A 10,935-nucleotide genomic window follows, 5' to 3' on the forward strand; every position below is an offset into this window, starting at 1 on the left:
ATGCAGCTGGGCCCTGAGTGCAGGCCTGTCTGGCTCAAGATCCTGGGCTGCCTGAGTCTGAGTCTCTAGAACTCCGAGCTCCTGGCCCAGACCCTCTGGTGGGACCAGACCTTCAACTGGGCGGGGTGAGGTGGGCTCCCCATCCCCGTGTCCCCTGGCTCACTGGCTTCTCTGCCCGCTTCTCCACAGGGCATCACACCTCGCCCCCTGGCCTCGGCTCCCCACTCAGCAACACCTCTGCCATGTCGCCTACCCAGGCCCCCGAAATGCCCCAGCCCCGGCCCTTCCGCCTCGAGTCCCTTGACATTCCCTTTTCCAAGGCCAAGCGTAAGAAAAGCAAAAGCAGCTTTGGCAGTGAGCCTCTGTGAACATGGCCTCCTGCTGCTGCCCTGCCTTGGGGCTTCCGTGAGACTGCCAGGCCGCCCCCCTGACCCCCGCCAGGGCAGCCCCAGCCAGGCCTCCTCCCCATGGCCCCCATGGTGTCCGGATGCTTGAGAGGGGTCCTTGCCCTGGGAAGAGGCTTTCCCTTCCCTGTTACCCATCCTTGCGGAGGTGTGCTCCGGCTCTCCATGCCACACCAGTGTTCTATCTGCTCACCTGCCACAGCCCGCCGCGCGTGCCCCCCACCCCCGTTCCATTACTCTGTGCCTCGATGGGCTCAGAAACCTCACGGCGTTCACCAGCAGCCCCAAAAGAGTGGGCAGCAACTTCCGTGTTGATCAAGGACAGCATCTCGGTGATAGACCATCATGCCTCTATCAGGCCAGGAAGCTGGATGGCGTGGGCACAGGGGTCCTGGAGCTCACACCCAGCTGGTGTGTGGCCTAGAGGAGGCTTCCCCACATGAGGCTGCCCCAATAAACTGCCTTTTACCGATGAGCTCCCTTCCCCAGTCCTCTGACAGTGTCATTGGGGCCCCTCCTGCCACGGCTGCCTGGCCTTCACAGGGAAGCGCCTTTTGGAGCGGTGTTTCTTAACTACCTGATGCCTTTAAAAACGGGCTGTGGGGTTTCCGCAACTCCCCACACTTGTGAGTAAAAGTGCATTTTTCTGGGGCGAGCACCTCATTCAATTCTCCAAAGATCTGAGTTAGGAAAGCAGATCCCTTGTTTTGGACAATAAAGATTGTATCTTGCTGAAACCCAGAAAAAGGCCAGGGGTGTGTCCTCAGGGGCTGTGCTGGAACTGGGTGCCCTGAAGTGGCCAGGAATGAGCCCAGGTCATCCCCACTATTGAGGGCACGGCCCTCCCCTTGCCCTTCGTATCCCAGGCCTGCCCTGCAGGAGGGCCCCACCATCTGAGGGAAAAGGCCTGGCTTTTGGTTGAAGAGGAGACTCTCATTTCACCCTGGGCTCCATCTGTGAGAGGGGAACAGCGGCCTCCTAGGGGTATTGGTTCAATGAGAGTTAAGTGATGTTCCCAGCACGTAGCAGGTGCCCCTTATTAGTCCCCCTTGTTTGTTCTCCTCTGCATTTTGCATTAATTACTGTGGGGGATCCCACAAGCCACATGCCTGGGCCAAGCTCACACCCTGGGGATCAGTCTAACTGCAGGCAGGCTGCAGGACCCGTGTTGAGAGGGATAAAGATCGGGTGTTTATGGGGAACAGAGTGCCCTTGTGAAGGGTAGGGCTATCATAAAGGATGGAGAAGATCCTGGGGGGCTTAAGATGGGAATGAGGAGGGCATGAGCAAAGGCAGGAGGTGGAGTGTGTGTTCAAGGTTGGAGCCCTGCAGCAGGGAAGCCCTGAGCAGGGCTGAGAGGAGGATGTGGCTGCCAAGATCAGCTTTGATAGAGACCTGAGTGAGGAGTCTTGGGTGTCCCTGAGCTGTGGCAGACTCCTAAGCCACCAAATGGCATCACTGGGTCTGAGTTCCAGGGGGACCGATGTGGGATCATATGCAGAAGGGCAGGACTGCTGGACTGGGGCCCAGGGGAGGGGTGAGGCTGAACTCACAGCGGAGCCAGTGGAGACGGAGAGGAGGTAGAATAAGTTGAGACGGATGGAGGGAGATTTTGACTTTTGCGCTTCGAGGACAAATGTGAAAGGTCAGAACAGCTACCTTCTCTCTCCGCAATTACCTTCACCATTTGCCCCAGGATTGTGGTTGGGACCAGAGAGTCACCGAAATCTTGGAACTGATTGCGGCAGCTTTTCCTCAGACCGTGGTGGGGCTGATGCTCAGCCTCACTCTGCACCGGGTGCTTCAAACCTGTCCTCGAGCTCCCATGAGCCCAGGCTTTTTCCAAAGGCCGCAGGTGAGTGGGAGAGCTGGGCCTCGCCGTCGTTTCTATTTCCAGCCTAACCCTAACGGAGGAGGTGCTCCCTGGCGGCCACCACCGCCCCAGGTCCCAAGGGGGACTGGCCGGTCTGATGAAGAAGCGGGATCTGGGGTCTGGGCCGGAGTCCGGTCTGGGCGGAGCCTACGGGCGCTCGGCCTTTTTGACTGGCTGCGGCTGCGGAGCTGTCTTTCTAGGATTGAACCTTTTCCTTTGAGGAGGCGGGACCTCTCACCCCTTCCGCCAATAGGGTTTAGAGACTCCGCCCCCAACCGGGGCACTTCCGGTGATGCCCTCCCATCTTCTCCGTCCCGGCGGCGGCCGCGGCTGCCGGGCTGCGGCGTACCCAGATCACTTCCGGGTGTTACTCCAAGACCACGAGCTGCGATTGGGCAGCCTAGACGGGGCACTTCCTGTGCCCAGGTGCTTGGGATCTTGGCAGAAGGAAGAAGATGGAGCCCGGCGCCGCGGCCCGCGCTTGGTCTCTCCTGTGGCTGCTGCTGCCCTTGCTTGGCCCGGCCTGCGCCAGCGGTCCTCGCACCTTAGTGCTGCTGGACAACCTCAACCTGCGGGAGACGCACTCGCTTTTCTTCCGAAGCCTGAAGGGTGAGACCGGGGCCCAAGGGGGCGGTGAGGGAAAGTCGGGTTGGAAAAGCTCCCGAGCCCCAGGGCAGCGACCACCCTCCCTCGCTCCTTCCGATTTTCCACGAAGAGGCTGTCCACTCTGGCCTCTCGCTCGCGGCGGGCGGCCGTGGTCTCTGCAGCGGTGCTTTTCCCTGGCGTCCCGTCTGCCTCAGCTCCCTGTTCTCGTCCAGACAGGGCCTTTGAACTCACATTCAAGACCGCAGATGACCCGAGCCTGTCCCTCATTAAGTACGGGGAGTTCCTCTACGACAATCTCATCATCTTCTCCCCCTCGGTAGAAGGTAAGTGCTGCACGTCGCTCCCAGAACTGGGGTTCAAGGCCCACGGCTGATTGATCTCTTTCTTTTGGATCTTGCGCATTTTCTGGGTCATGGCATGGGTCACCAGCTCTGGACACTGCTGCTACCGGGGAAGAGGAAAATGTTCACTTCTGACCTGGGCCTGGGAGGGAACGTCTCCTTTCTAAAAGACACAGCTGAGAGATGTGTGTTCAAGTGTTGCACAGACAGTGGAAGTGCAGGCCCTGCTACCCTGAGAAGGGGGTTTTCTCTATAAAGGGTCTGGTAGGAAAGACAGAGAGTGCCCCTGCTTGCGTTGGCCTCTGTGGGGAGAGAAAATGGCATGCTATTAAATAGTTTGCCTGCAGAGGCATTGTGATAATTGATGGTAAGACTTGAGATGGATTCGGTTTCTAATGGCTAGAACATTAGCCATAATTTAGCCCAGCCCCCTACTGGAGACTGGATGGGTATGTCCAGGGCCTAGCAGAGAGCTGGTTGTTGAACAGAATGAACGTCTTCCCTGGCTTATCCAACTGATACGTCAGCATTCCTGTGACAGCTTACAAGTTGTCCTCAGGTGGATGGGAATGTCACCGAGAAGGAAGCGAACTGTAGGTGAGAAGGGTTGGGGGAAGGCCAAGGTAGGCTCTTGCTTTGGGAATGTCAGAGAAGCTAAACAGTGTTTCTCAAATCTTAGTCATTTCTGTACCTCCTTCCTGATTTTTACTGTATTCCACATCACCCATTAATACTTAATATTTCTTTAAATTGACCCCTTTAAAAAAAAGGAAAAAAAGAAACAACAAAACTCTAACAGCATTTTAAAAGGAAACCAGTAATGAACCCGGTATCTCCACGAAAAATGGAAAGCTGGTATCATCACTTTTTTTCACTAAAACGTAACTATAAATAGAGTAAACGCTGTTAAGTTCTAGCCGGGTTCTGTTGCCTGCTGAAGGCACTGAGTCTGGGGCTTCCACGTAAAGGAGACTAGCAAACATTAGAGAAATGTTAAGATCAGTATCAAACTAGACATTCTCTTTGATGGGGCAAGCTTGGAAAATCATTTTAAAGGGAAGAAGGCCTCTCTGAGATTCAGTGTTTAAAGCTCGGCCCACATCACTGTTGTAGTTCTTCTGCGCCTAGCGCAGTAAGTCCCGCCTGCTGCAGGAAAGCTGCATGGGCGCTCCTGGGGAGAAGACTTGTATGTGCTGGGGGTGGTTTAGGGTAAGAACTTGGCCTTGGCTCTGTGGTGCTGTGACTAGTTAGCCCCCTCAGGTGTGAGAACCCTGGCCTGGCTTCCTTCTCCATCCCCGTGGGTTCCTCCCTGACTTTGGGATTAGGGAGCTCCCAAGTCACATGCAATGCTGGCATAGAAGAATGGTCCTTTAGCACATCCTTCGTACCCGGAAAAGACTACAGAAAGGTGGAGAGGTGTCCTAGATTCAAGCCCAGGTAGCTCCATCTCACAGCCTGGATTCTTCCCACTGTACAAAGCTTTCTCAACGGTGGCGCTTCTGGACTTTTGGGACTGGATAGCTCTGTTGTAGGGGGCGGTCTTGGGCACTGTGAGATGTGTAGCAGCGTTCTGAGCCTGTGTCGCACTAGATGGCAGTAGCCACCTCCAGACATTGCTCATAGGGCGGAATTGCCCCTGGCCAGGAACCACTCTATCTACTGTGCTTGGAACGGCTTTTGAATTGTCCGACCCTGCCTGGCCTGTCTGTAGGAGGGGGATAGAGGGCTTTCTGAATGTAGTAGAAGAGGTGAAGTTGTAGGTACAAAATGTTCTGTCAGTGCCTGAAGGTAAGGTAAACTGCTTTTTTCTTTGTTTTTTCCTGAAAATGACCCCTCAGAAGGCCATTCTCATAGTTGTATCTGTACATAGTCATATTACGGACTCATAATTGATGTGTAATGGACAGACTTCTCTATCCAGTCTCAGTACACGGCACTTGCTTGAGCTGAAAATCTTGGGGTTGTCCTTAGCCCTCCCCCCTCATACCCCGTATCTGGTCCGTAACAGGCCCTGCTGACTTTACCTTCACAATAGGAGTGAGGCCCCCCCTCCTGTTTCCCTCCTGTCTTCCTCCTCCTCCTCTCTTCCTTCCCTCCCTTACCCTTCTCTCTTCACTGCCTGGATTATCACAGTGGCCTCCTAACCCACTGCTCTGCTTCCATTCTAGTCCTTTACCCGATTCTCCACCCAGCTGCCAGAGTTGTCCTTTAGAAATATGAAGCAGGTCATGTTGGTGTCCTGTTCGAAAGCCGCCAATGGCTCCTCCTCATGGCCAACCTCACAGGGGCCTATAGAGCCTCGTGAGCTGCCCTCCCCACTTCAGCGCGGCCTCACCTGCTTCTGCTCGCCCCTTCACACTCCAGCTGAGCCACACTGGGCTCCTTGCTGGGACAGGCTCACCTGCCTCGGGGACCCCACACCTGTCATTCTCGATGCCCCCCATGCTGCCTGGGCCACTCTCACACCTCAGATGCTACTTGCCCTGGGTCTTTCCTGACATCCTGTATATGTAGCTCCCACTCCTTCCCACTGTCCTTTTCTTTCTGCAGAAAAGAAATAATGTTCTTGTAATGACTAAGTGAATTCCTAAGCATTCCCTCCATTACTTTATGTTGAACATCAGGTTGTACTTTGGGGAAGACTCTTGATCTGGTTCTGGGTGCTCGTGGCAGTCCCCAGACCAGGATTGACTGACCAAAGAAAGATACTGTCTCATAAGTACAAAGGTTGGAAGTTAATGTGCCTTTTTGGGGATCACTTTATAAAAGCAGTCTGCGGAGTGGTTCTGTTATGGCTCCTGTGGATCTAAATCATAGGATTAATAGGGGGAAAAGTTACGCATGTTGGCAAATGAGTACTAGTGTCAGGTGACCGCATCATCCTCATTTAGAAGCGCTCATTCTAAGACAATTTAGATGGAAGTGAAATTGATGGGTTCTAGAGAACCATCAGCCAGAAGTCACTCCAGTGATGACAGAGATACTGATGTGAAAAGCGCAGGTGGTGAGTTTGAATGAAGTTGTATCATGACGTGAGTGGGAAAATGCAACTTTTCTGAACATATATTTTATATGTGATTTGAAATGTGCATAACTAACTTGACAACTATAATTGGTAGGTGTTTGACTCTGTCATTTATACTTCTCAAAGTTAAAAGCTTGTGAATTTAAGTTATTCCTTTAAGATCTTCAGTTTGGGGAAACAGGCATATATGGTAAATGACCGTCTCATTGTGGGCCGCAGAGGCTGGGATGGATCGTGGCTGGTAGGCGGTGCAGCCTCCCCGCCCACGTGTCCGAGGAGCACTCTGGCTCAGTCAGTCTGTCTGGTGGTGCTTTCAGATTTCGGAGGCAACATCAATGTGGAGACTATCAGCACCTTTATCGACGGTGGAGGCAGTGTCCTGGTGGCTGCTAGCTCAGACATTGGTAAGTCTGAGTTGGGAACGTCTAGTGCTTTCCATCATTTCTCTGGGAAGCTTGGCGAGTTTTACAAATGGAAGCTGCCAGATTGGTGCTCACTAGGCGGGCTGAGCAGTGAGTACGGACACTGTAGAGCCATTCAGTCCCTCCTGTGCTCCTGTGACCAGAGATGTTGGGCCTCTTAAGGGCTGGGGGCCCTGTTTTTTCCTTTTGTTTTGTTTTTGTTCATGTTGGTGGGACTTCCCTTACAAAAAGACGACAAGTCGGGGCTCCTTGGGCAGACCTCGGAGCATTTTGGTAGATTATTTTTTCGTTTCCTGCTTTGGAAAATTTCAGAGATACCTGGCAGTGGGGAGAGAGCAGCATCCTGAAGTCTGCATGCGTGCTACTCGGCTTCAGCAGACCCCTGGCCAGCCTTGTTTCATTTTTCTCAGCATTGACAGATGTTTATTTTTGTTTATGTTTTTTTTAAAGATTTTATTCGAGAGAAAGAGCATAGGAGTAGGGGGACAGAGAGGGAGAAGCAGACTCCCTGCTGAGCAGGAAGCCTGACTTGGGGCTTGAGACCATGACCTGAGTCAAAGGCAGATGCTTAACCGACTGAGCCACCCAGGTGCCCCAGCATTGCCAGATGTTTACAATCATACTGGGTGGGCTTCTCGTTGGGGGTGACAAGGAGGAGAGAAGTCCTGTGAGGCCAGCCTCATCCAGGTCACGTCTGTCTGAGGTACCTGCTTTGCCCCAACAGGGGTTTCTGTGTGTTGGGGGTGGAGGCAGCCAGGTGGTTGGTTGAGTTACCCATTCAGGTTCTGACCCCCGCAGTGAGAGTGCCATGCTGTGTCCTGCGGTCCAGCTGGGGCTGACCTCAGCCAGGGGAAGCTGCAGGGCTCTGGGGTAACTGGGACAGAGTGAGTCACCAGGATGCCAGGGCAAATGACACTGCTTGGCCCAGGGTGCATCTCTAAGGGCTGAGCCAGGCATTTCTTGGGTCTGTGCAGGTGATCCTCTTCGAGAGCTGGGCAGTGAGTGTGGGATTGAATTCGACGAGGAGAAAACGGCTGTCATTGACCATCACAACTACGACATCTCAGACCTTGGCCAGGTAATCAGGCCCTTAGAGCAGAGTTCAGCCGGGAAACTGAGAGGAGGTCGGGAGGGAGTCCTTGGTATGGGGGTCCCTCTTCCTGACCCTCTTCTTTCCCTCTGCCGCTGCAGCATACGCTCATTGTGGCTGACCCCGAGAACCTGTTGAAGGCCCCAACCATTGTCGGGAGATCATCTCTGAACCCCATCCTCTTTCGAGGGGTCGGGTGAGTGAGAAGGCATAGGGTGCTAGAACCCTGGAAAGGACAGGACCACTTTCTTTTGTCGGGAAACTAACCCAAACTTGATTTGGGGGCATTCTTTTCCCTGGAGGACGTGTGCAAAATTAATTTCGGAAACGCAGAGTCAGACTTAATTGTTGCGGTGGGAGGAGGGCTGCTGTTGTAGCAGGGGTTCAGCTGTTGAGAAAGCAGGACTCATTCCTGTGAAGAAACAGCCCTTAGGGACCCCAGGTCCTTGGGCTCAGTGTCGGGTGTTCTCTTTTCCTTCCCCAGGATGGTGGCTGATCCTGACAATCCCTTGGTATTGGACATCCTGACGGGCTCCTCCACCTCTTACTCCTTCTTCCCGGATAAACCTATCACCCAGGTGAGGGGCCTTTGCCGCCTTGAGGCCTCTAGATCCTGGACCTGGCGGTAGAGCACTTTATTTGAAAATCAGAAGCGGGGCGCCAGCTCTTGTGCAGCTCAGGTCTTGATCCCAGGATCGTGAGATTGAGCCCTTGTTGGGCTCCATGCTGCATGTGGAACCTGTCCCTGTGCCCCCTTTCTCTCTCTTTCTCAAAAAACAAAACAAAACAGGAGAGCTCACTGCAGGGGCTGGGCAGTGAGAAGTTGGTGGACGCAGGGACAGAGGCAGTGGGGCCTCAGGTACCACCATCAGGTAGGGCCCAGGTGCTTGTGGTCTAGTCACTTGTCCTTTGCCCGAGCTCTCTTGGATGACAGCCCCCTGTTGTTCCCAGTACCCCCATGCAGTGGGGAAGAACACCCTGCTCATTGCCGGGCTCCAGGCCAGGAACAACGCGCGGGTCATCTTCAGCGGCTCCCTGGACTTCTTCAGTGACGCCTTCTTCAACTCAGCAGTGCAGAAGGCCGCGCCTGGCTCCCAGAGGTCGGTGCTGGGGGCTCTGGGGGGTGTGGTCCAGGGTGCTGGGGAAGAAGGAGCCTTTTAGCGACAGGGGTGTCAGAGGCTAGCTATCTTCAGATACTTTAAAATAATTTGAAGACTTTTGTTGCCATTATTGGTGTTGGCACTCCACAAACTTTTCAAGTAGTAATGGCTTATCTGGTGATGTTTCGATGTGTAATAATTGTACAGGTGACCCCCAGAGCACCACCACCTGACAGCTTTGCCACGTGCCCTTCAGAATTTATCTAGATGTGCACGGCCCCCAGGGTTTATCTCGATGAATAGGGATCTGTCTCACTTATCAGGCACCGCTGGGAAGAAGCCGGTTCTGGTGCTCTAGCTTCGATTTCCCTTTCTGCAGGTACTCCCAGACGGGCAACTATGAGTTAGCTGTGGCCCTGTCCCGCTGGGTGTTCAAGGAGGAAGGGGTCCTCCGCGTGGGGCCTGTGTCCCACCATCGGGTGGGTGAGACAGCCCCACCCAATGCCTACACTGTCACCGACCTTGTGGTAAGCGCACCTTGGAGCAGGAGGGTCCCCTTGCGGTTTTGGCCAAGTTGCTTTGGCTTGAAAGTCTTTATTGAACATTTCTCTGATGGCCTTAGTGGCCTAAATAAGGAAGAAGAAATTCATCTCTACTCCTAAGAATGTCCGTGTAGGTGCAGAGCGCCTGGCACATAAGCTGATGTCTGAAGGGGTGTGGGTTTGAAGGGGCGTGGGTTCGCCTTGGAAGGGCAGGAGCGGGATGGCTTCCCCCGGTGCTCGCTGCTGGGAGCGGGATTCGCTAGTCGGGTCTGGAGGATGTAAAGGGGTAGGAAAGGTGGCAGCAGGAAGGCCCAAGAGTGCCCGGCCCACTTGTGAGCGAGTGGTCTGGGTGCAGACTTGGATGGGCCTGTGCCAAGCTGTGGCTCGGAGTTCCTGTCCCGGGTGGGGGGGATGGGGCTCCCCTGGAGTCTGGTCAGGCAGACAAGCAGTTCAGAGCAGCTCCGAGAGTGGTGGCCCCCCGGCTAACCAGCCTGTTGTCTCAGGAGTACAGCATCGTGATCGAGCAGCTCTCAGATGGCAGATGGGTCCCCTTTGATGGTGATGACATTCAGCTGGAGTTTGTCCGCATCGATCCTTTCGTGAGGACGTTCTTGAAGAAGAAAGGTAAGTAGGAGTGGTGCATGGGAAAGCTGCGGGCTGACAGCCCCACGGTGACTTGCTCTTGTGAGGCAGGAAGCCGCTCCTGGTTACAGTCTCGGATCTTCCCCAGGTGGCAAATACAGCGTGCAGTTCAAGTTGCCAGACGTGTATGGAGTGTTCCAGTTTAAAGTGGATTACAACCGGCTAGGCTACACGCACTTGCACTCTTCCACTCAGGTGAGCGGCAGTCACGGTCCCCTTTTTGGCTACAGTCACCCGGCCTGTGCCGCTGGGCGGCCGGGACCTGTCACCTCTGCCCTGTCATAGGTGTCCGTGAGGCCCCTCCAGCACACGCAGTACGAGCGCTTCATCCCCTCGGCCTATCCCTACTACGCCAGCGCCTTCTCCATGATGCTGGGCCTGTTCATCTTCAGCACGGTCTTCTTGCACATGAAAGAGAAGGAGAAGTCTGACTGAGGGGCGGAGCCCTGGGACTCCCTAAGACACGCGGATGGGAGTTGCGTAGAATTGGGTCTTCCTGTATGGTGGGTTTTTTTTTTTTTTTTTTTTTTTTTTTAAAGCCGTGTGACAGTGGCACAGCCTTACCTCAGGGGGAAATGCAGCATCGAGTACCAAGGGGTGGGGGTGGGGACTGATTTTTATGTGTGCTAAGTGGTATTTTTCATATGTGGTCACTCTCATTTCTAAGATAAACATTGCCCTCCAACTCTGTCTGGCCCGTGTGCTTTGCTGTGGTGGGGATGCTGTTCAGTTGTGTTGCTGACCAAGGACTGCATTTCCCTTAAGCATGAAATCCTAGAACTTCAAGGGAGAGGACATGGTTAATTAAACACACCAAGGTGTTTGACTTTCTAATAGGATTACCGAGTTGACGTGTATGTTCACCTTGCTTGAGGCCGTAGTTGGATCTC

At 54.0% G+C, this 10,935-nt stretch overlaps 2 protein-coding genes across 8 annotated transcripts in view; both read left to right on the forward strand.

Moving 5' to 3' along the window:
• Window positions 1-1,648, forward strand: part of KIF17 (kinesin family member 17) — a 41,410-nt gene extending 39,762 nt beyond the window's left edge. For 3 of the 7 annotated variants that reach the window (XM_047724640.1, XM_047724642.1, XM_047724643.1), the window contains exon 16: window positions 190-1,647. In XM_047724640.1, the coding sequence (XP_047580596.1) occupies window positions 190-368 (179 nt within the window). In that variant the 3' untranslated portion in view covers window positions 369-1,647. Of the gene's footprint in view, window positions 1-189 lie in introns of all 7 variants that reach the window. The other 4 variants (XM_047724639.1, XM_047724641.1, XM_047724644.1 and 1 more) reach the window with 2 other exon arrangements.
• A 1,030-nt stretch (window positions 1,649-2,678) lies between these two features.
• Window positions 2,679-10,884, forward strand: DDOST (dolichyl-diphosphooligosaccharide--protein glycosyltransferase non-catalytic subunit). Its single transcript, XM_047724648.1, has 11 exons — window positions 2,679-2,886; window positions 3,096-3,206; window positions 6,567-6,653; window positions 7,646-7,749; window positions 7,863-7,957; window positions 8,246-8,339; window positions 8,713-8,861; window positions 9,241-9,388; window positions 9,907-10,027; window positions 10,134-10,240; window positions 10,331-10,884. The coding sequence occupies exons 1-11, from the start codon at window positions 2,733-2,735 to the stop codon at window positions 10,478-10,480; spliced, it is 1,320 nt and encodes a 439-aa protein (XP_047580604.1). The 5' UTR covers window positions 2,679-2,732; the 3' UTR covers window positions 10,481-10,884.
• Window positions 10,885-10,935: the final 51 nt, after the last annotated feature.

This window comes from Lutra lutra, chromosome 4 (assembly GCF_902655055.1).
Source record: "Lutra lutra chromosome 4, mLutLut1.2, whole genome shotgun sequence".
NCBI classification, from domain to species: Eukaryota; Metazoa; Chordata; class Mammalia; order Carnivora; family Mustelidae; genus Lutra; species Lutra lutra.